The sequence below is a fragment of the Balaenoptera musculus genome, chromosome 2 (genome assembly GCF_009873245.2).
Source record: "Balaenoptera musculus isolate JJ_BM4_2016_0621 chromosome 2, mBalMus1.pri.v3, whole genome shotgun sequence".
Taxonomy (NCBI): Eukaryota; Metazoa; Chordata; class Mammalia; order Artiodactyla; family Balaenopteridae; genus Balaenoptera; species Balaenoptera musculus.
In genome coordinates, this window is record NC_045786.1 from 170,604,880 (window position 1) to 170,628,580 (window position 23,701).

The window sequence follows — 23,701 nt, forward strand, 5'->3', positions numbered from 1 at the left end:
GACCCTGGCAAATGTGAGTCGGTGGTGGAGGCACCAGTCAGAGCCCGAGCCCTCCAGCCTCCCTCCCCGTGACCTCAGGCGGCAGGTCGTCTCTGAGGTCAGACAGCCCAGCACACCAGAAAACAGCCAGGTGGGCACAGGGGCCTCGAGCCTCGTGCCCCATAGCTGCTTAATAAACATTTGTTAAATGAACTAATGAACAAATCTCTAGGTTTTCCACCCGGATGAGGATGGGGGCTCAGCATGACACCATGTTCTGGTCTCAGACTCTGCCTCGGTACCTGGCCATGCCAGGTGTGTATGGTGTATGTTGGTGGGGAGGGTGTCTGCCTGGCCATCTCCTGTGGGAATGACATTGGGCATTGATGAGGCTGTCCCCAAACTTCATGGCTATGGCCCAGGCTCCGTGTCCCCCCCTTCTCTCCCATCCCAATACACCTTTTCCAGGGCCCTGTGTTGATGTTATTATTACGGTCTGAATGTTTGTGTCCCTCCAAAATTCATATGTCGAAATTCTAACCCCCAAGACAATGGTATTAGGAAGTGGGGCCTTTGGGAGGTGATTAGGTCATGAGGGTGGAGCCCCCATGAGTGGGATTAGTGCCCTTGTAAAAAGACACGAGCTTGCTTCCTATCACTCTTTCTGCCATATGAGGATACAATAAGAAAGCCATCTGCAATGCAGAAGGGAACCATCACCAGAACCCAACTGTGCTGGCACCCTGATCTTAAACTTCCAGCCTCTAGAACTGTGAGAAATAAATTTCTGTTGCTTGCAAGCCACCCAGTCTGTGGTATTTTGTTAGAGCAGCCTGAACAGACTGAGACAGGTATCATCACCCTGTCTGACTCCAGGCTGGGAGGAAGGGGCCATTGCAGAAGCCCTTTTCAGCTCCTGTCTTGGCTCTGCCCTTGCCCAGATCGTGTGCAGGAGGGCCCCTGAGGGCTGCGTTTCCCAGGCTGCAGCTCCAGCCTCTGCCTGCTAGGTAGGCCAGTGAAGGGAGCTGGAAGACCAGAGGAAGGGAGAAGCCAGGGAATTTCTCTCCCTCTGTCTCAGGCAGTATCTCTGAAGGGATTGTCTCCTTCGGCTCCACCAGACAGACCCACTGGGTGTCCGGCTTTGACCAGGTGACCCTCGCCCCTTGGCTTTAGTAACATTTCCTGCTGTTCCTCCATTCAGGGACTTGTGGAATCTTTTTTTTTTTTTAAAGAATTTCACTTATTTATTTATTTATTTTTTGGCTGTGTTGGGTCTTCGTTTCTGTGCGAGGGCTTTCTCCAGTTGCGGCAAGTGGGGGCCACTCTTCATCGCGGTGCGCGGGCCTCTCACCATCGTGGCCTCTCTTGTTGCGGAGCACAGGCTCCAGACGCGCAGGCTCAGCAGCTGTGGCACACGGGCTTAGTTGCTCCGCGGCATGTGGGATCCTCCCAGACCAGGGCTCGAACCCGTGTCCCCCGCATTGGCAGGCAGATTCCCAACCACTGCGCCACCAGGGAAGCCCCCAGGGACTTGTGGAATCTTGCTGCTGTTGCTAGTCTCAAGGTTGCCTCACTGTCCCCTGTATGGCTTCTTGGTCATCAGTTCTCTGCATTAAATTCCCCTTGTTTTAAATACTTAGAGATGTCTGATCTTCTGTGTACTCTCTGGCTCATACATGGCACCTGTTCGGGCCTAAGCCACGGACCTCAGGGAGCTCACAGTCCTGCAGAATCGAAGCCACCCCCAGTCCTGCCATGAGGGGTGGCACAAAGACACAGATTGGCTTCCCCAGGGCAGCCCAAAGAGACCTGCCCAGGCTGGGTTTGTGAGCTGGGGCCATGAAGGCTAAGTAGGAGTTTGCCAGACAGAGAAGGTGGAGAAAGGCATTCCTGGGAGGAGCAAGTGCCAAGGTCCACCTGGGAAAGTGCCCAGGGGTGGGGGGCGGTTTGGTGCTATGAGATTCTGGGGTGGGGGGCGTGTGCGTGCGCGTGCATGTAGGGGGTCCTGTCTGAGCAGCAGGAGCCGAGGCTGAGTCCCGGCCTGCTCTGTGTGTTATACACCAGGGTTGCTCAAAGAGTGATCCCAGAATTTCTTGAATTAGAGTTTTGTAGGGGGCCGTAACAATCTCTGGGCCTCAGAAGGTCCATTTTTAGGGGGCTGGCTTGCTCCAAAGAGTGTGCAAACCACTGCCCTGGCCTCCGAGAGGCCTCAGACCTGGTTCAGCATGGGAAGGACCCCATGGTATTTGCTTTTCAGAAAAACCTCTCTGGTTCTGCGGAGTGGTGGTGATGGGGAGGGAGGAGAGGCCTGGGGCTGCTGGGGAAGCTGGTTCCATAACCCAGGTGCGTGATACAGGGCAGAAGCTGGGGCAGGAGCTGGAGGATGGACTGGATGCCCACCCAGGAGGTATACAGCAGTGGGTGGGGGGCGGGGCGTGGCCTGCAGTTCCAGGCTGTCAGGGAGTCTGCTGACCCAGGAGGGCAGAAAGGGAAGAAGCCTGGGGTGGGGGCCAAGGTTGGATTCTAGAGTCTGCCCCATCCTCCCTCCCCACCCTGGGCCTAGGTTTCACTTCTTGTGAGTCCCAGGGCAACACCACCAGCCCTTTACACGGCTGCACTCCCATTTTTAAGTGATTCTGTGAGCATTCCCAACCACTGGCTCCATCGTGTTCCTCCCCTGGCCCAGTCAGAGGTAGGACTGGAATCCAGGGGTCCAGGCCTCTGGCCGGGGGCTCCTGCACGTCCTGCGCTAAAAAGCGCCGGGGGTGGGGGCCAGCTGCGTCCCAGACGGCAACGGGAAACACAGTCGGCACCCAGGCCCCAGGAGGCCGGGTCACTGCCGTTGTAATTGGAAAGACTCCAGGTCCAGGAGGAAAGGGCTGCCCGAACGGCGGGAACAGAGGTTGCGCCGAGTTCCGAGTTTTGCACCGCGCCCCTCTTCCTTCAGTCCCGCCGGAACATCCCCGACCAGAGGTGACCTCCTAGCAGGGGAGGTCCCCAAACCCCAGGCCCTGCGGGGCGGGCGCCCCGGGAGGGTGCTGGCGGGGCGAGGGGCGGGCGCTCAGGGCGCGGCCGGCGGCTACTTGTGGGCCGCACTGGGCCGGGGGTGCCCTCCCTCCGCCTCTTCCTCCGCGGGCCGGGCCGGGCCGGGGCGGAGCGGGGCGGCGGCATGGCGGGCCGGCGGGCCGGCGCCGGGACCGGGGTCCGGACGCTGCTGGCGCTGCTGGCGCTGCGGGCGCTCGGGGCCGCGGCGCACCCGCAGTGCCTGGACTTCAGGCCGCCCTTCCGGCCGCCGCAGCCGCTGCGCTTCTGCGCGCAGTACTCGGCATTCGGCTGCTGCGCTCCCGAGCACGACGCGGCGCTGGCCCGGCGCTTCGGGGCCCTGGCGGCGCGCGTGGACGCCGCGATTTGGGCCGAGTGCGCCGGCTACGCGCTTGACCTGCTGTGCCAGGTGAGCGGGCGCGCGGGGTGCGCGCCAGGGGCCTAGTTCCCAGATGGGAGGTCGGCTCTGGCAACCCCACTGGACGAAGATCAAGAGTGGGCGGCGGGCTTTGGAACCCGAGGCCCCCCCCCCCGTCCCCCCACCCCCGGCAGGAGTAATTGGGCACGGGGCAGGGATTCGGGCATCCTGGGATGGCTCTGGGCTTTGCCATCATTAGCTTTGTGACTTGGGCTTTCTCTGGGCCTCGGGTTCCCCTCCTGATGAGGTCATCACTCCCTCAGAGTTTGGGGGGCTCTTCTGCCCTGGCACCGCCTAAAGACCCCCAGTGCCGCGGCCCTGGAGAGCCCTGCCCTTGTCGGAGTACCAGGGTGGGAAGCGTTTGTCCCGCTCAGGACTCCCCTGCGCTGCCCCCCGGGGAGATGGGAGCCGCAGACCCCTGCAGAGGGCACGGTCAAAGCGCTGGACTTGGGTTTGTCGAGGGGTTTGGGGGGACACTGCTCCCAGTGAGGGCCCTTCCCCCAACCTGAAGGAGCTGTCTGACAGACCCTCATTACTCCGGGATCCTGACGTGCACTGGTGCTTGATCCTGGGTGACCCCCGGTGCTGAGATGTCCCAGGTGATTCCAGACCATACCTTGGTCTGTGCTGTGCCCTTTCCCTGGGATGGCGCTCCCACCCGGTATAGGCATAGGCGCTCTCATCCTCCAGGACCACCCCAGTGACATCCCTTTGGTGAAACCCCTCTGCCCCCTGTGAGGGCTGAGGCCCTGCTTCTGCTCACACCAGATTGTGCCTCAGCTGTTCGCTTTCCTGATTCCGGAGTGCCTGACCAGAACCCCTGGCCGGCAATGGGTCAAGGCTGAGAAGTCCTAAGGCTGGCCCTGGCCCAGCACCTGGGCAGTGAGAGGACCCATGGGTGGAGGGGTCCTGCCCACACAGCACAAAGTCATAGCCTTCAGCCAGCAGGGGCAGGTGCTGATGGGAAGAGCGAGAGGGCTGGCTTAGATTCAGACATACTAGGTTTCGAGCCTGGCTCTGCCACTTCCTGGCTTTGCAACCCTGGGCAGGTCATCACTGCACTTCAGTTGCATCATGTTTACAACAGGGGCGATCCTAGCTTCCCCCCCAGGGTTGCCATGAAGACTAAATGACACATACTCAGGGCTCAGTGGACTATTCTGCCTGGCTTTCTCTAGTGCCTCCTTGGTCCCCACTGGCTGCCCAGCCCTGAGCAGGGACTGAGTGGGGCCTACAGGCTGATTCAGGGAACGCCCAGAGTGGCAGGGACTTCCTTGGTGGTCACAAAACTCAGTGGTGGCCATGGTGGCACTTGGACCACAATCACTGCCATGTGAATGGGCCATCTGGGTAAGAAATAAGGGGGCGCTGGGAGCAGACAAGGAGACAGACCCTGGGGAGCTCCAGAATGCAAGGGGGTGGGCAGCTGTCCTTTGGTGTACTCTGCTGAGCACCCACTGTGCCTCTCAGGGGAGCCGGAATGGTCTGGCCAAGTGTCCACCTAGCTTGCCTGCCTGGGGACTCCTGGGGATCAGATCTGGTGGTCTTCCCACCCTGGTCACATAGCAGAATACATGCATCCACTCCACTCTTTTAAATTGAGCATTTACTATGTGCCAGGCTCAGCAGGGCCCAAAGGTGTGCAGGTCTGAGGAGGGAGAAGGGAAGGTTCAGTCCTGCTACCCCTCCCCTGGCAGGAGGCTCCCCTCTCTCCTTGGGAGCCTTCCCAGCACGGCCTGGCCTTGCGCAAGCAGTGGTAGAATGGCCACTAGCATCTCACCCCAGGCATCTCTGGGAGTGACCTCATGTCTGGAGCAAGCTTGGAGAGTGCACCCGAGGCTGGATCACAGTTCCCCTGGCAGGCCCTCGTGGGAGGGAGGGAAGGAGAGTGCTAGATGGGGGATGGTGTTCTCTGCAAGCCAAGGCTGCGTCTGGATTGAGCACCTCCAGATTTCCACGAGGGGAGGTGGCCAAGGTACCTTATTTACAAGTTTCAGTCAATGACGGCATTCAGGGATCCACATCTGCTTGGACTCCAGATGGAGAGAGAGACCATGAAACCATGCCTACGCCCAAAGCCCCCCACGAACCTGCCCCTATCTGGCACCCACAACTCCTCTAGATGCCCAGGATGGCAGTAGTCCCTCCTGGCCCCTTTAGACCCTTTCTTGGGGCTTTGCCCTCGTCCATCTGATGCCTGTGTCATTGGGAGGAGTAGAGACAACTTGTGACACATGGCGGCTCAGGTCCCAGGTTGATGGGAGCCAGTCCACATAACGAACTTCCCATGTAACTGAGGTGGCCTCTTTAAGTACCTAAAATCATCAAAGCGTGGTTTCTGATAGCAGTCTGTGCAAAACATGCTCTGCAGGCTCGGGTACTGGGCAGACATTTCCTCGGAGCCTGTTAGGAGTTGGCCCTATGCTGGGTGCTGGGCCCAGAGGCAGTTGGCCAGTAGCAAGCTCAGTCTCAAAAGTCCCCTTGTTCAATTCAGGAGACAGACACACAGACACTTACCAGAATGGCCAAAAGGCTTCCCAAGGGTGACTGTGGAGCCATAGTGAGAAAGGCCACACTTACCCTGAAAAAGTCAGGGAAGCCTTCCTGGAGGAGGGAACACTGAGTTGCCTCTTGATAGTCCATATTGTCTGAGCATTATTTCAACAAACACATGCATCATTTCAGTTTATTCCTCCCAATAGCTCTATGAGGTTGGAATTTTTTCCCCTTTTATAGATGAAGACATAGGCACAGAGAGGGTAAGGAAGTTGCCCAAGGTCACTCAGGGAATGGTAGACTCAGTCTCCAGTGTGCTCTGACTCCAAAGCCCCTCTCTTAATCACTTTGCCTGCCTTCTTGAAGCCCCACCATGTGCTGGGCCCTGGGGTCCCTGCCCTGGATGGTCTCACAGCCTATGGGGTGGACACACAAAGAGATAATTAAGTCCTAGTCAAGCAGACCAGGTGAGCAGTGGGGAGGTGACAGCAGAAGTGGAGAGCTCACACTGCAAGCTACAGAATTACAGTTTGGTGAATGTTGTGTCTGAGATATGGACAGAGAGCTGTAGGAGCATCCACAAGGGCTGGGGGAATCAGGGCCCTGAGAGAATAGAGGTGTAAGGGAAGACTGTTGAGTTGCGCTTTGAGTCATGAATAGGAGTTTGCCAGATGCAGAAGTGGGCGAGAAGGGAACGTCCTATAAGAGAATACTGTGTACAAAGACTCAGTCTTCCTGGGGAATTCCCTGGCGGTCCAGTGATAGGACTCAGCATTTTCACTGCTGAGGGCCCGGGTTCAATCCCTGGTCGGGGAACTCAGATCCCGCAAGCTGCATGGCGCAGTCAAAAAAAAAAAAAAGACTTGGTCTTCCTAAAGAGTAGACGGTGGACATACGAAGCCTTCGGGACTCAGGACCATGGCTCTTGAGTGTCAGCGACGGCACATTGGCAACCTCGGGGCTATAATGTGGGCAGGCTGTTTGCGCCTGTGCTGAAAGGCCCAGGCAGCTAAGCAATGGGATACTGGGTTGGTTTTCCATGGGTTTTCTGCTGCCTCCCCCTCACCGACCACTGTGAGGCTAGTTGCCGATTGAACTCCTTGCGAGCAGCGACCGCTGCACCCTCTTGTCATTTCCTGCTCTGGACTACCCAGGCCTGGGCACCAGGTTTGTATTGTGTGTAAGTAAGAGTGCATGGGTCATGAGTAAGGGTTGGCCGGACCCGGTGGTTTGATGCACGGATGCTGGAATTCCAGCCTGACTCCCTGGAGGCCCTCCCTGCTCCATCTCTAGTTCTGGGTGGGGTTTTGATGAGTGGAGGGCATTCAGACTGGCTTCCAGAAGTCTGTTTTGCTCCCCACTGTGTCTCTGGAGCCGAGGACAGTGCCTGGCACAGAGTCGGTACCCAGTAAACACTTGATGAATGAAACTCTGCTGAGTAATCTGAGAAAAGCCCTGGTCTGGGCATCATGAGGCCTGGGTCTGAGCCTTGGCTTGGCCACTTCTTGGCGCCTGGCCTCCTTTAAGCCTCAGGTTCTCATCTATACAGTAGAAATCACAATGACCCTACCTCGCAATGACTAAATGAGGCGTGTGTGCACACAGACCCTCCCTGGTCCACCCACGGTTGCTGGCTGGGTCACAGGAGGCTCCAGGGGAACCGTGGGAGAGGTGGCACTGCACAGAGGCCAGGGCCTGGCCGTCTGGAACATGTGAAAACGCTCTCCCTGTCTGCGCCTGGGCAGTACTGACCAGACCCACAAGCACGTCACCAAGTGGCCCTCAGGCCCACAGTAGCAGTAGTTGGGCCAGGAGGACAGGCCGTGGTGTGACCAAAAGCCACAGTCGTGTAAAGGGAGGGTACGGGCCCCTGGCCAGGAGCCTGAGAACACAGTCAGGAGGGCAGCCTGCCACCTGCTGCCCCTGAGGGCCTCCTGTTGGAACCCAGCCTGGCCCTGCCTGTGAGGGGGGAGCGTGTGCCTGTCTGCACCTCCCCCGCTGCGGGAAGAGCATCCCCTGACGCCTCGGGGGCCCAGGGCTGAGTCAGACCAGGCCTTGGCCTGGTGAGCTCACACAGGGGGTGGGCGGGGGGTATCAGGCACATAAACAGTTACATATGCTCAGGTCAGAGGCTCTAACCGAGGGAGTCCCTTAGAGAGCCTGGGGTGCTAAGGCCTCTGCTCTGGGGGGCTCTCAGCTCTCAGCTCTCAGGTGGTGGGCGCTGGAGCCTGAAGCTGGGAGAGGCCTGGTCACATTTGTTGCCACTGCCTGGGTTCCCAGAAAGCAGAACCTGGGGCAAAGCTCATGGCTCTTCCCCTTATTAGGGTGAGAGGACGCTGTAAGCGGAAGTGGCAAGGAGCAGAGTGGGAGCCCAGTCAGGGATGCAGTTGCGAGTCGGCTGCTGCCAAACGTGACTGATGCTTGAACTGGCAAGACTGTGGTTCCAAGAAACCACACAAACTGTGAATCAGGACTGTCCTGGGGGGGCGGGGGGAGGAGGAGGGCAGAGCCAGTTATCCGTCAGTTCCCTTCTCCCAGGGGTCAAAGGTCTGCCACATCAGGCATTAACTCCCCCACATTCCGGATGGGGCCCACGTGGGAGATGAGTGGGGTCCCAAGCGTCTCATCAATGGGGATGCCCTCGGTGGGAGGTGAGGGGTGAGTCACGGCTGTTGGGTTTTACCCTGTGAAGTTAGATCCCAGGACCAGTGAGGTCAAGAAGGTCTGAAGAGGTGCCCGGGGGCCGGGGGGTTCCTGATTGATTTATCTCACAGAATAGCAGCTCTGGCAGCAGAGGACAGCCCCAGGGCCCTGCCTGGGAGGGGCTGAGCCCAAGGTGACTAAGGGACGGAGGAAGGGGGTCCCGGTGGTCAGGGGGACATGTGGGCATGAACGTAATCAACGCACTCACACGTGTACATGCACCAGCCTCCCCGGTGCTGGGAGGATGGGGTCGGCCTGAGACCAAACCCAGATCCTCCATGCTGACTGATGGCGCTGGGTGACACTGGGGGGCCCGCACCTGGGTCTCCCCGTCTGTAGCACTCTCACCCTCGTGGGCTCTTTTTTTTTTTAAATTAATTAATTAATTAATTATTTTTGGCTGCATTGGGTCTTTGTTGCTGCACGTGGCTTTCTCTAGTTGTGGCGAGCAGGGGCTACTCTTCGTTGCGGTGCGTGGGCTTCTCATTGTGGTGGCTTCTCTTGTTGCGGAGCACGGGCTCTAGGCGCGCGGGCCTCAGTAGTTGTGGCTCATGGGCTCTATAGCGCAGGCTCAGTAGTTGTGGCGCACGGGCTTAGTTGCTCCGCGGCATGTGGGATCTTCCCGGACCAGGGCTCGAACCCACGTCCCCTGCATTGGCAGGCGGATTCTTAACCACTGCGCCACCAGGGAAGCCCCCCTTCATGGGCCCTTGTGATGATTAAATGAATAATGGAGGGAGGAGCCCTTATTCCTCGTTAAGGGCTGGTCAGGGTGGGTCAGTGCTCGGCACAATCCCTAGTATTCACTGTGGGCCTCGTATGTGCTAGACATGGTAGACATGGTCTCAGGCTCTGGGGTACGGCAGTGCCCAAGACAGGCAAAATTCCTGCCCTCGTGGAATTTAGGTTCTGAGGAAGACAGACAATAAACATGTAAACACGCTGATTTTATAATAATATCAGGGAATGTTAAGATTTTGTTTTTTTGTTTTTTAAGCCGAGTCAGAGGCCAGGAGGGAATGGGGGTGATGGCTGGGTGGTCAGGGAAGACTTCCTGGAGGTGCCCCTTGAGTAGGGATCTAAAAAAAGTGGAGTGAGGGAATTCCCTGGTGGGCCAGTGGTTAAGACTCCGTGCTTCCAATGCAAGAGATGCAGGTTCGATCCCTGGTCGGGGAGCTAACATCCCGCGTGCCATGTGGGGTGGCCAAAAAAGTTAATTAATTTAAAAAATTTAAAAAGTGGAGTGAATCATGGAGGTATAGGGCAGAGGCAGCATATTAAAAGAGAAAGTGTATAAAAATGCCTCAGATCCTTTCTGGCACACAGTAGGTGCTTAAGAGTAGCTCCTGATGCTGATGTTAGCAGTAGTAGTAATAGTGTGGTTATTCTAACAGAAGCATCAAGGCGAGAGAGAAGGAATGAAGGCGAGGAGATACAGGCCCCGTGTAGCTGCTGCTGTAGTTGAGACAGTTGGTGGTAATGGACAGATGGCGTCCTCCCATTTTACAGATCAGCAGACTGAGGTTCTAGGAGGTGGGGTGAGCTGCCCGAGGTCACACAGCTGGTAAGACCACCCCAGAGCATCCCTGAGCCATCCCTGTCTGTGCAGGAATGCTCACCGTATGCGGCCCACCTCTACGACGCGGAGGATCCGTCCACGCCCCTGAGGACCGTGCCCGGGCTCTGCGAGGACTACTGCCTGGACCTGTGGCGGTCATGCCGGGGCCTCTTCCGCCACCTGTCGCCCGACCGCGAGCTCTGGACGCTGGAGGGCAACCGCGCCAAGTTCTGCCGCTACCTGTCGCTGGACGACGCGGACTACTGCTTCCCGCGCCTGCTGGTCAACGAGCACCTCAACTCCAACCTGGGCCGTGTGGTGGCCGACGCCATGGGCTGCCTGCAGCTATGCCTGGAGGAGGTGGCCAATGGGCTGCGCAACCCCGTGGCCATGGTCCACGCCCGGGACGGCTCCCACCGCTTCTTCGTGGCCGAGCAGCTGGGGCTGGTGTGGGTCTACCTGCCCGACCGCTCGCGGCTGGAGAAGCCCTTCCTGAACATCAGCCGGGCCGTGCTCACCTCGCCCTGGGAGGGCGACGAGCGGGGCTTCCTGGGCCTCGCCTTCCACCCCGGCTTCCGGCACAATGGCAAGCTCTACGTCTACTACTCAGTGGGTGTGGGCTTCCACGAGTGGATACGCATCAGCGAGTTCAGGGTCTCAGAGGATGACGTGAACGCTGTGGACCACGACTCGGAGAGGTGGTTCCCCGGGAGCCCAGGCGGGAGGGGCGGGGCCGCGAGCACGGATGAGCACTGGCGTGACCACATACGGCCAGCTGGAGTTGTGCCCCTCAAGAGTTGTGAAATATTTTGAATGTCACGCTTGGTGAGGGGGCCGAACCCCCTGTTCTGGGGTCAGGGGAGGGGCAGTTGCCAAACAGACATCACCAGGTCATGTCCAACTCCTCCTGGATCAGGTACTTTAGATGGTGCATTTCATTTGGTTTTCATACAGCCCCATTTTACAGATGAGGAAGTGGAGGCTCAGAGAGGTGATGGGACTGTTAGGTCACACAGCTAGGAAGTGTCAGAGCTGGAACCCTGGTCTGTCTGCCTCCCTCCCAGGCCCAACCCACTGCTCCTAGCAGGGCACTATGGCCCCAAGGCCCCAGTCTCACCTGGCCCCACCTCCTATTTCTCACCTGGACCCTCTGCCCCCCAGGCAGATTGCTCTCCTCCCCACCCTCCCCCAACAGGTTTATTCGTTCCTTGCCTCCAGGCCTCTGCTCCTCTCAACACCCAGCCTGCTCTCTGGGTATTAGTTATGCCCCAGCTGTTTTCAAAACAGGTTTGACCTAGCCTGGCAAGAAGGGCATACATAATCTGTCTCCAATGGGAAAATAAATCCTGTACCAGGTCACTCAAATAGGCAGAATCTGATACTGGGAATTAGTTCCTCAGGTGTTGGAAATGATGAAAGAGCAAGCTGGGGAAGAAGGGAGGCAACTCTGAGTTTAACAAACGGAGGGAGCTGCCTCTGTCTCTTGGGCTGTGAGAAGTGGGGTTACTGGAGTCCCTGACCTGGGGCCACTTGGTGGAAGCTGGAACCATGGTGGACCTGGGTTGGGGGGAGCTGGAGCCAGGTAGGAGGTGCAGGGACTGCCAAGACACTGCCTGAAACAGACAGAGAGAGGGAGAAATACCGCTGCCTCTCCACCGGCTACTCCCCACTCCCCGCCCTCCAGTCTCTGGCTAATGCCTTCCACTGGCTGAACCTAGCTGGAGGCCACGTAGCCGAGGAGCATGGGAAATGTAGTTTTCAGGAGCTGGCCCCCTGAAGTAGAGGAGCATGTAAGGGGAGGACCAGGACTGATCTGAGGGCAAATAGACAAATAATAGCACATCATGCATTCAATAAAATTGTAAACTCTTGACATTGAACGTATAAAAAGAAGGAGTTAAATATGCTGGCTAATGTGAGGTCTAATGTAGATTTTGCCTGTGAGCTTCCTGGCAGCCAGGGCAAAAGGAGAAAGCATAATTCTCATTACCTTATATGAGGCTGTACAACCAGTTCTCCAAGAGAGGCCAAGTTTATCACATGGATCTCACACAGGGGAGAGAGAGGGACAGAGTGGATGTGTCTTCAATGGTGACTTTTAAAAAATTGATTCCTGATGAAGACTGAAGGTGGAACACAAAATAAACAGACGAATACATTGCAGAGTTAGGGTTCAGCAAAGGCTCTACGGGGACCTCACAAGTACAAGCCTAGAAATTGACTCTTGCAGGGGCAGAAGTAGTCACAGCTGGCTCAGGGCAGAGCCAGGAGTGAGTGATCATCCTTGCCTGAGTCAGCTGTCAGTCTCTGTTCTCAGGGCTGAGACCCCAATGGGAGATGGATGACCGACAGTCGGAGCTGTCCTCTCCATGGAGGACCTGGAGTTTGGGGTTGTGTATGACTTACCAAGTCGTGTGTGTTGGCCTCACAATAGAAAGGCTTCTGGTCTTGGCTCTGAAGGTCCAAAGTCCTGGGTTCAAGTTGCTTGACATTTCTGTATCTCAGGTTTCTCATCTATATTAATAAGGGCTTGGCAAGTCAGTCACCAATCCTGGAAAACCTAAACCAGCCTAAGCATTTCGATCAGAGGGAATTTAGTACAGGGAGTTGGCTACAAAGGGATTGGGAGGGATGGAGAAGGAAAAGGGGACGGTCAGGTTACCTAAAGATGAGTTCCTGTGAGAAGCTAGAGGGACAAAAGGCAAAAGGGTCTTTGTGCTGCTGAGTTTTGCCCCTCCTGGTACCCAGATGTCTGGGTGGAAACCCAGGAGTCCATATTTGCCAGCCACTGTTGCCCTTCCTGCAACCACCGCTTCCGGAGGCAGCACCAGAAACCAGGGAAATGTGGCCCCTCCCTTCTCCTTGCCTTCCATCCTCCATTGGCAAGCCCCTAACCGGAAGCCAGCTGGCTGGCAGTATGGTGGAAGGTTCCCGCCCTGGCAGTAAAGGAGGTTGCTGAGGAGTGCGTGTGACTGAGCACAACCCACACCATCCAGCCCACCTCCTTAGAAGCTGCAGCACATAATCAATGAGAGAGTGTGTCCGAAGTGCTCGGCTTAAGTGGCTGGCATGTGGGTAGCTATGATGAAGAACCAGTTGTGCCAGTGACTGGGTCAACAGTCTCGCTCGATCCTAACAGGGCAGGTGCTAGCTGTGGGGAGAGTGGAAAAAGCGCTAGACCAGAACTGGAAGTCCTGAGTTCTAGTCCCAGCTCTGCTATCTATGGGCTGTGTGACCTTGGGCAAGTTGCTCAACCTCTCTGAGCCTCTCGGTTCTCATTGGCACAATGGTGTGAATTATTCCTGCCCAGCCTGCCAGATCCTTATAAAAATCACCTGCTATAAAGGATCTGAAAAGTCTTTCCAACTATGAAATGGCATCCAGGAGAGAGGAGGTTTTATTGCTGTGATCTTGTTTTGTGTTTTGGCTGAGGTTTTTTTTGGGGGGCGGGGTGCTTTTCTTCTTTTAGGATAATCCTGGAGATCGAAGAACCAGCCTCGAACCATAATGGGGGCCAGCTGCTCTTTGGGGATGATGGGTACCTCTACATCTTTACTGGAGATGGCGGGATGGCTGGAGACCCCTTTGGAAAGTTTGGAAATGCCCAAAACAAGTATGTTCTGATTTGGTTGGCTGGTGGGTTGTTTTACATACTCCTAGTTTACATACTATTCTGGAGCGGGGGTTACTTCCTCGGCCACGAAGCGTAGGGTAGTAGAAAGGGCTTTGGACCCCAGCTCAGTCTGCAGCTAGCCAGCTGGGGAACCCAGTCACTTCCTCTCATCAGTTAGAGAAGAAGAAGAATCCCCATGGGGAGAATAATAATAATAATCTAGTCATGAAGAATAAAGGTGATCACGTTGTCATGGGTACCTGAGAGGTGACATCACAGAGCCTCTGGGAAGATCAGATTTTCTCTGAAGTCTGCCCAGCCCACCTGGAGCCAGAGGAAGGAAAAGGGTGTTTTCCAGACCTAATGGGGCGTGTGGGCTGGTTGGAGCAGAGCTGTATGGGTGGGCATGTGGGTTTTCTGCCCCAAGGGTCACCCAAGATGGCCCAGAAATTGAGGCATAGTCTTGCTCTCAGTTCCTCACTTCTGGACTTGAGTAGATGGCCTGCCACCATTCCCCTCCTTACACACAAACACACGCACACACCACACACACACACACACACGAGTCTCGTGCATATAGATGAGGATATCCAGGAGTCTCAGGGCAGCCTCCTCCATTCTCTTAGTCAAAATCACAAAACCTTCCTCAGCCCAGAAAGTAAAAATAGCGAGTACGATGTTGATTACAGTAATTAAAGTGCTCCCAATTTGTGACTTGTGCTTTCATACGTGACAGTGTAAGAATCATTGCAGCTTTCTCATGTTTGGGATGTATTTAGAGATGAAGTTGAGAAAATAGAAATTAAGGATTTGTGGATAATTGGACAGGACTTAAAACATTATTTTGCTGTTATGAGTTTTGCCCACTTATATATCAAAGCTTGGTGCGTGGTTTATGGGCTCCAGGGAGTAACTGTAGCTTGGTGCTGAGCAGACTGGAGCGTATGAGAGGAACTCACTGGGGCAAAACCTGGGAGTCCACAATAGGGGATTAACTGTGGGGCATCTACTGGGGGAGACCGTTTTATCATCATGAAAGAGAATACTTGTGAGGTATCTTTAATGATGAGGGAAATGCTTGGGTGCTGATGCTATGTGAGAATGATGGGGTACACAGTTGCATCAAATGGGCGGACCGGCCAGTCCTGCCTTGAAAAGCAAGCCAAAGGGAGTGCACCAAAATGCTAACAGCTAGGGGAAAACCAGGCAGTAAGTAAGCGCATCAAAAAATCACAGATGAAGAGGGCGTACATCTTTAAGCACGTTGCAGGTTCCATCATGTGTCACTTCTGTTATGCAATGAATGAGACCCAAAAGCTGCTCACCCCCAGTGGCTGCATGGAGGTTAGGGCTGCACCCTGTTCTGCGTGGCTCTGGAGGGCACATCCTGAGGTCTCCTCACTCCAAGGGCTCCGGAAGCTGATGTTGCATGGTGCCGAGGAGTGACCTCACTTCCAGTCCAGAGCTGCCTGAGGGATCTGTCAAGTTGTCCCCCTCTCAGAACGTGGGTTGCCTCATCTTTGAGATCAGGGTGGTGTGTGTGGAGTGTGGGGTGAATTAAACCGCTTCTGAGGCCTGTTTGGCTCTCTGACATGCTGCGATGGCACTGGGGGTGTATGAGAGAGATGGCAAGTACCCCAGCCTCCCGTTTCCTGCTAAGATCTGAGGTGCTCTCTCTCCCCTCTCCCTGCCCTGACCTGTACTCTTGTGTGGGGCACTTGACTTTGATTGCAGGTATTCATTCATTCGCTCAGCAAACACTTCATGAGCACCTGCTACATGCCACTCACTGTGCTAGGTGCTGGAAGAAAGCTGTAAATAGGAGTAATTTTTCTGGTATTCTCACCCTGCAGCACAACCCTGTGAGTAGGCAGGAAAGAGAGGGACCACCTAATATCACAGTGGAGGACACCAAGGTCCGGGGAGATTAGAAAGTGTGGTAAAGAGCTTGGATTTCTGCAGCCAGGCTGCCTAGGCTGGATCCCACTCCTATCACTTACTGGGGGTGTGGCCACTGGGAATGTTTTATGACCTTTCTGAGCTCAGCTGCCCCATCTGTAAAACGGGGATCACAATAGCACCCACCTACCTAAAAGATTCGTTGTGAGGATGAAACAAAGCAATAGATGGTATGTATGTCCAATACTTAGGACAGGGCCTGGCACTTGGTAAGGTGCCCGATAAATGTCGAATGAATGAATGAGGTTACCCAGCTGGTAAGTGGCTGAGGAGGACGTGAACCCGGGGTCTCTGGCCGCACAGCCGAGGCTCTCCTTGCACCTGGGTTGGCCGTGGGCCCCGGGCCCCGGCACCCCTATCCCCGCAGCTGCCCCGCGGTGCCCGAGCCGCTGGCGCGGGGAGACCCCGAGCCGGCTCCTTCTCTCACCCGGCCCGCAGGTCGGCGCTGCTGGGCAAGGTGCTGCGCATCGACGTGGACCGCAACGAGCGCGGCCCGCTCTACCGCATCCCGTCCGACAACCCATTCGTGGGCGACCCCGCCGCGCGGCCGGAGGTCTACGCCCTCGGGGTGCGCAACATGTGGCGCTGCTCCTTCGACCGCGGCGACCCGGCGTCGGGCGCGGGCCGCGGGCGCCTCTTCTGCGGCGACGTGGGTCAGAACAAGTTCGAGGAGGTGGACCTGGTGGAGCGCGGCCGCAACTACGGCTGGCGCGCCCGCGAGGGCTTCGAGTGCTACGACCGAAAGCTGTGTGCCAACACCTCCCTCGGTGACCGCCCCCCCGCCCCCCACCCCCCGCTTTACAAACTTGAAACACCGCCCTTTCTGGTTGACTGTCTGGGGCCCCATCTCGGGCCCTCTTGGGAACCTCCCCCCCCCTTGCCCTCCCTCCCCCCTTGCCCCCCCCCCTGCCCCGCAAGACTCAGGACCACCCAAGAAGCCTTGTTGGGAACCGGCTGCAGGCTCACCCCAGCTTCTCCCGCCTCTGCAGATGATGTGCTGCCGATTTTCGCCTACCCGCACAAACTGGGCAAGTCGGTCACTGGGGGCTACGTCTACCGGGGCTGCGAGTACCCGAACCTGAACGGCCTCTACATTTTCGGAGACTTCATGAGCGGGTAAGTGGCCTGACACCAGTTCTGAGGGGGCAGGGACTGCAGAGGTGAAAGGTGGGGGAGTGTACAACACCCTTGATAGCCCCGGGGCCATCTGGCTCCTGGGAGCCAGGACCTGCCGTTGCACCAACTGGCCAGAGAGGTCACCCTGCTGGAGAGAGGGGAGCTGGGGCTCCAGCTGAGGTCTGCCTGCCGGGCCCGTGGAGCCTGGCTGCCGGATTCCCATGCTTTATGGCAGTGTTGCCTCCACCCACTGAGCCCCTAGAGGGTGTGTGTGTGTGGGAGAGGGGTTGGGATGAGTCACACCCCAAACAGGTTTCGGAGGGGGTAGAACATACCTCCCAAGCCTGCTGTGGGTCAGCCTCTCTCCCCAGGGGAGCTTATGGAAACTCATGACCATCTCGTTCTCCTGTTGTATAGAGGGGAAAACTGAGGACCAGAGAGGCCCAGGGAAGCTATACACCTGGCATGATGTTTAAAAGTACAGCTGAGATGGCCTATGTTCAAAGCCTGGCACGCTTATTAGCCATGTGACCTTGAGCCGGTTACTTCACCACTCTGTGCTTCAGTTTCCTCATCTGCAAAATGATAATAGTACCTGCTTACTAGGGTTGTTTGAGACCTGTTCATACATATACAACACTTAGAATCTAGAATGTGCTCGATTTCTGTGTTTTGTTTGTTTGTTTGTTTGCTTGTTTAATAAGGTGGAAGGATCTGTTGGACCCTTCCAGCCTCATGTGAAATGAATTTTTTGTTTGTTTGTTTGTTTGTTTGCCACAAGGTGCAGCTTGTAGGATCTTAGTTCCCTGACCAGGGATTGAACCTGGGCCCCCTGCAGTGGAAGCGTGGAATTCTAACCACTGGACCACCAGTTCTTAATTATTCCCACCCTAGCCTCTCCATGTAAGGGCAGCTGAACTGGGTCCCTCGGGAGAGGAAATAAGGAAGCCTGAGGCTGGTAGAATTCTTACCTCCTCCAGGCTGCTGACCTAGGGTGGCTTTGTGGCCAGTGCATCTACAGCTGGAGCTGACAGAGAACCCTGACCTGGGCCTCTGGTTGCTGGGTCCTTCTCCCAGCTTAGGGTCTCCCTCTGGGACTCAGTTATCCCATCTGGAAAATGGGTCTAGATGAAGCCCCTTTTTTTTACCCCGATTCTCCTTTTTCCCTTCTGCCGTCCCCCAGGAGTGCCCAAGCCACCTGAACACAGAAATTCAATGAATTTTGCCAACACTTCCCAAACCCCTCTGCTGGGTCAGGCTTCGTGCCAGGGCCAAAGCAACAGAGTTGAAGAGTACCTCGTACCCAAGTCAGGGAGACAGACCCACACTCGGTCCACTCGAGTCCGGCCTCAGAGAGCCTGTGAGCAGTGCTGGGGAAGCCCAGCACAGGGGCAGTCAGGAGGGCTTCCCAGAGGAGGGGATGACCGAGCAGGGCCTGAAAGTATCAATAGGTGATTGACAGGCATAGAAGGGAGTAAGGGACAAGATCAACATTTTCTGAAGATGTCAAATTCTCCATTTCATGCTCCGAAGTGGAGGCAGCTCCAAAGTATGTGGAAACTCCTGGGCACCAGCCTTGGAGGCTTCTGAACTGGAAGTCAGCTCCTGACTGCCTCCTGCTGGTCAGCAGGTGGGGTTGAGCTGAGGGGGCAGGAACCAAGCTGGTCTTGTTCACCCCTGTGCTTCTCCTGGTACGTAGCAGGTGTTCAGTAAAGACTGCACGTGAGTCCGGCTTCATGGCTGTGCAGCCTGTGCGCTTACACGGGGCTCCGTCTCAGAAGCGCCCATGCTTGGTTTAATGCTCTGCTGTTACTGTCTTGAAATTTTTAGTACTTTTTGAACAAGGGGCCCTGAATGCTCACTTTGCACTGGACCCTGCAAGTTATGTATGGTCCTGGTTGCATGGATAATAGATGATTGGATGGATGGACTGGTGGGTGGTGTTCCCTCGGGCACCCGGCCAGGCATGACCCCACAGCCCATCCTCCTTTGCAGGCGTCTGATGTCCCTCCGAGAGAACCTGGGGACAGGCCAGTGGCGGTACAATGAGATCTGCATGGGCCGTGGCCAGACCTGTGCGTTCCCGGGCCTCATCAACAACTACTATCCGCACATCATCTCCTTCGCGGAGGACGAGGCTGGTGAGCGCTCCTGAGGCCTCTCCATCCGGGCTGCCCGTGCCTGGGACTGTGCCCCACCCCATGGGTCCTTCTGGCCTGGGATTCGAGGGCTGGCATCTCAGGCCTGAAATCACCTTCTGGCTGCAGAGTGACGTGTTCAGAGGGCTTGAGCCTTGCTTCGGTGTCAGTTCCCACTCATCTGAGCTTCCATTTCCTTATCTGGAAGATGGGAGCAGTGGTCCCCGTCCTTCCCTTTCCCCAACTCTCACCCTGGGCAGGGTTGCTAGGAGGGATAGCGTGACCCCACAGGTAAGAGTCCAGGGCAGTTATGGGACCAGGAAAGGATCTGCGATGGTGGAAATGCAGGCAGGTGGGGGGAGAGTGCCTCCCTGGGGACCTCCAGCTCCCTGGGTTCCTGATGGCAAATGTATCGGGGCCTATAAATGAAGCCGCATTGTCTTCAGAAAGTGGTGGGCACCGCTTTCTTGCCTGTTAGTTGGTCCCCCATTCAGGCACTCGTGTTTTCAATGCAAGGAACAGAGGGGGAGGGGAGAGGAAGAAGGACCATGGAGGCTGGATCCCGCCTTTGTCCTTGGCCCCGGATTGTCCCTGGACAAAAGCTGAGGGGCCCCCAGTGGGGCCTGGTGGATGCTTGGCCAGGTTACTAGGCAACGCCTTCCCAGGGGCCTTTCGAGAGGTGTCCCCTGCAGGGCCCAGTGCCCAGAGCCCCCAGGCCTGAGTCTGGGAAACCTTTGTTGAACCGATACCCGTCAGAGTCTAAATTTTCAAAAGGGCAGCCTCAGACCCCACCACCCTCCCTGAGCCCACTGGGCCCTTGAAAGCCATTTCTTTTGGTCGTTAGGGGGTTAACATGTTTTGGAAGGGGGGGATGCCCTCCCCCCACCCTCCTCCCCCTCCAGAGCCCAGACCCAGAGGAGGGCCTGGAAAGCGCAGTTCCCAGGGGGCCCTTCCTCAGCCCTCTGAGTGACACCAAGGGATGGACAGCCAGGAGGAGGCCCCTCAAAGACAGACAGCCCAGGGGTAGCATGTTGGTGAGTTGGGCAGGTGGCCCCGGAAGGCACAGAGACCTGGGGGGCTGATGCCAGCAAACCTCTCCCAGCTCCCTCTGGCCTCTGCCTCTCTGCTTGATCTTCTGACACGTGCAAATTGCAAAACAAGGACCTCTGCTGGCCCAGTGTCCTCCAGGGACAGTCCATACCGCAGACACCAGGAGGGTAGTGTGGCCCTGGGCAGGGCTTCGCAGTGCCATGGGGGCTCCCTGCCCGTGCACGGGGTTGGGAGCTTCCCGCAGATTAAGGCTGGATGGGGCCTTGGGGTGTGCCCGGTCCAGTGCTGTCACTTTACAGATGGGGAAACTGAGGCTGACTTTTCCTGCTTGGTTGTGGGGTAGGGGGCACTGGACATGGCCTGGCCCCTGGAGGCCTCCCAGAGCAGGACCTCAAGCTCAAGCTTGGTCAGGCAAAGGCAGACAATGGAGAAGGGCATCCAGGCCAAGGGAGCAGCATGTGTGGGGAGCTCCGAGGTGCTCCAGCGCCTGGAGCATAGGGTCAAGGAGGGCTGCACAGCCAGGGAGGAGACAGTGGCTGCTCCCAAGGGCTTCTCTCCAGAAAGAAGCCCAGAAAGGGAATTAAGGCTCAAAGCCACATGCAAATTCATAGCTGTGCCTATGGACTCTCCAGCAGGGACCTGCTTGCCAGGGGCCCTGCTCCCTCCCACGGGGTGCATCACACCTTGTGGACCTATTCCTCCCCCCACCAACTTGCTCCCCGCCCCCGCTCCCACCGCCCGCCAAGGCAGGGCTGGTGCTCCTGGAGGGAGGTCAGGGGCCATTGACCACTCAGCATCCTGCCCTCCCCAGCCCCCAGCTCCCCACCACAGCTGGTCTACCCCAGTTGCACAGGTCACCTCTCAAGTGTCTTCCCCTTCCAGAATTCCCCAGGTTTCCTGGGCCTTGATTCTCAAACACCTCCCTCATGCAGCCCTCCCTGACTGCACCAGTCACCAGGGACATGCTTTCCTTCAAGCTCCCTTCTCACTGTCTGTATTGGCCTCTCCTTGGGGAAACCACCCCCGCCCCCATCCTTGGGAGAGCTCTCCGCTGCCTCTTACAAGGACGGAAGGTATTAGCATGGCTGAACCATCACACTGAGCCACATGTGGCCTGTGTCTGGGCCTCCCAGCTACCACGTCTCCTACATTAGTGTGGGCTTGGGGACAGCAGATGTTTCTGAGTTCCAGGCCTGCTTAACCATTGACCAGTTGCGTGACTTTGGGCAAGTCACTTGACCTCTCTGAGCCTCTGTTTTCTCATCTGGAAGCTGAGAATAATGAAGCTTAATTCCTGGGCATGGGTACCTGTGGCAACAAGGGCCAGGGGGCAGGATGGGGGTGGGGAGAGAGCAGAGAACTCAGTTTCCCTGAGAGCATCCGTGGCACCAGGTGCTCATGATTCCATTTCTACAAACAGAGGCTCTGAGTGGGGCTGTCCCGGAGCTGCTGGAGCTCACATGGGGCCAAGTGCAGGGGCTGGGATTCACACTAGAGGCTCCCCAAGCACGAACTCTTCTGCCCCTGCTACTTGCCTGGGAGGTGCCTGCTGGTCAGTGGAGAGAGACCGTGTCCCCAAGGACTTGGCAGGACCTGGACCCTGGGTAACAATGACAATAACAACAGCAATAATAGTTAACACTGATGGAGCATCTCCTATATGCTCTTTTCATCCTCACAACAGCCCTATGAGGCAGGCCCATTTTGGGGATGAGGAAGCTGAGTCATCAGTAAGCAGTCAGTGGGGAGCTGGGCTGTGGACCTCCATTGGTGCTCAGAGGTGTGTGGTCCTGGGCATGAAACCCAGGCAGGGACCAGGGGTGGGGCTGGGTCACCAGGGAGGAGACAAGAGTCCAGAGGTCAGAGCCTGGGAGGGTCTGGGCAGAGCAGCCGGCAGCCCGGGAGGCTGTGCTGCAGAGGCCCCTGGGCACATCTGGACGCCTTTCTCAGCCTCGGTTTCCAGTTCTGGGGACTGAAGAGTTACACTGACCTGCAGCATCTCTCCTCCTGGCTCACTGAGGTTGGGGTGCACCTCAGAACTGAGGTGGGGCCGTGGGGCTGGCCGGGATGGTATTCCAGGCAGTGTTCTCATTTCTTGCCTCGTTTCTTGTCCAAGGGGAGCTGTACTTCATGTCAACGGGCGTGCCGAGTGCCACAGTGGCACGTGGGGTTGTCTACAAAATGATCGACCCCTCCAGGTGAGTCCCCCCCCCCATCATGGCCTCAGCTCCTACTGTCTGCCAGGAGCCCTCCCCTCCATTACCTCATTTCCCCTCTCTACCACTCCTTAAGGTAGTTGTGGTTAATATGCCCATTTTTCAGATGAGAAAACTGAGGCCCAGAGAGTGGAAGTGACTAGCTAAGTTCATACTGCTGGTGAGGGGCAGGTCTAGGATTCAAAACCGATCTGCCAGCCTCAAAGTCCAGTTCTATTCATGCTAGGAGGGCGCCAAAGATACCAGTGGGGGCCCATAAATATGGGCCCCACCATCACATTTTTTTAAATTCTTTTTTTAAAGTTTAGAACAGTTTTAGATTTACAGACAAGTTGCAGAGATAGTACAGAGTTTCCCATATACCCCTCACCCAGTTTTCCCTATTATTAACATCTTACATTATCATGGTACATTTGTCACAATTAATGAACCAATATTGGTACATTACTATTCATTAAATGCCACACTTTTTTTTTTTTTTTTAAATTGAGGTAACTCCATACTTTAAAAACAAAAGGATGTCTCTTGTTTTTCCCTAGTGTCCTTTTCTCCGGGAATCCATACAGAATCCCACACTGCATTTAGTCATCATGTCCTGTTAGCTTCCTCTAGTCTGTGACAACTTCTCAGACATTCCTTGTTTACCAACACTTTTTTGTTGACAGCACAAAGCTATTAATTACTGACATAACTATTTATCAAGAAAAACATAAGCGCTTGCTCCTTTCCTCTCCCCGAGGTCTCGGCCCTCTTTGGATTTATGTCGTTGTGGAGCAACACAGGCAAACTTTGCATTTTTCTTTGTAGGTCTATCCTTACTTTGTATAAACATTTCCACGTTGCAACATTACCCTCAGAAGGCTCCTTTTTGATGGCGGCGTAATTTTCTGTTGAGTCACTGCACCGTGATTGCCTGATCCATCCCTTGGACATTTAGGTTATTTCCAGTTTTTGAAAAAAGAGTGCTTCTCTAAGGAAATATCACCTAATTCATGCCAGATGCTGCCTGAGACCCACTGTTTCCTTTAGTCTGTGCAGTAGCCTTCTGGGCTCATGGCCCCCGCGCAACAGAGGGAACCCGAGGCTTAGGGATTTCTGCTCAAGTTCTCGTGGGTGGGAGGAGCCAGCAACGGGCTAGACCCCCGTTCCCTCCCTCCCTCCGTGACCCTTCTCATCCCTTTTTTCATTTTTCTCTTTTGGAATCCATGTAATTTTGTGCAACCACAACATATTGCAGAGGGGAGCCATTCCAGAACATTTGGAAAATGAAGAAATGGGAAGCAGAGGGGGTAGGGCGGGGTCATCCGTTGCCACCCGAACATAACCACTGTGGCATTTTTTGGTGTATCTCCTACCCTTTGGCAAGACAAAAATTTTTATGTAATTTCCTTAAGGAACAAAACCCGGCTGGGT

The 23,701-nt window shown here is 56.0% G+C and overlaps 1 protein-coding gene across 4 annotated transcripts in view; it reads left to right on the forward strand.

Annotated features, from left to right (window-relative positions):
• The first annotated feature begins 3,148 nt into the window (after positions 1–3,148).
• HHIPL1 (HHIP like 1) overlaps positions 3,149–23,701 on the forward strand; it is a 28,872-nt gene continuing 8,319 nt past the window's right edge. For all 4 annotated transcript variants that reach the window (XR_005018842.1, XR_005018843.1, XR_005018841.1 and 1 more), the window contains exons 1-7: positions 3,149–3,430; positions 10,248–10,894; positions 13,666–13,809; positions 16,207–16,535; positions 16,758–16,884; positions 18,880–19,025; positions 22,189–22,270. Coding sequence is in view for 1 of the 4 variants with exons in the window: in XM_036844236.1 (XP_036700131.1) it covers positions 3,149–3,430; positions 10,248–10,894; positions 13,666–13,809; positions 16,207–16,535; positions 16,758–16,884; positions 18,880–19,025; positions 22,189–22,270 (1,757 nt within the window). In the remaining 3 variants the exon portion in view is untranslated. The remainder of the gene's footprint in view (positions 3,431–10,247; positions 10,895–13,665; positions 13,810–16,206; positions 16,536–16,757; positions 16,885–18,879; positions 19,026–22,188; positions 22,271–23,701) is intronic.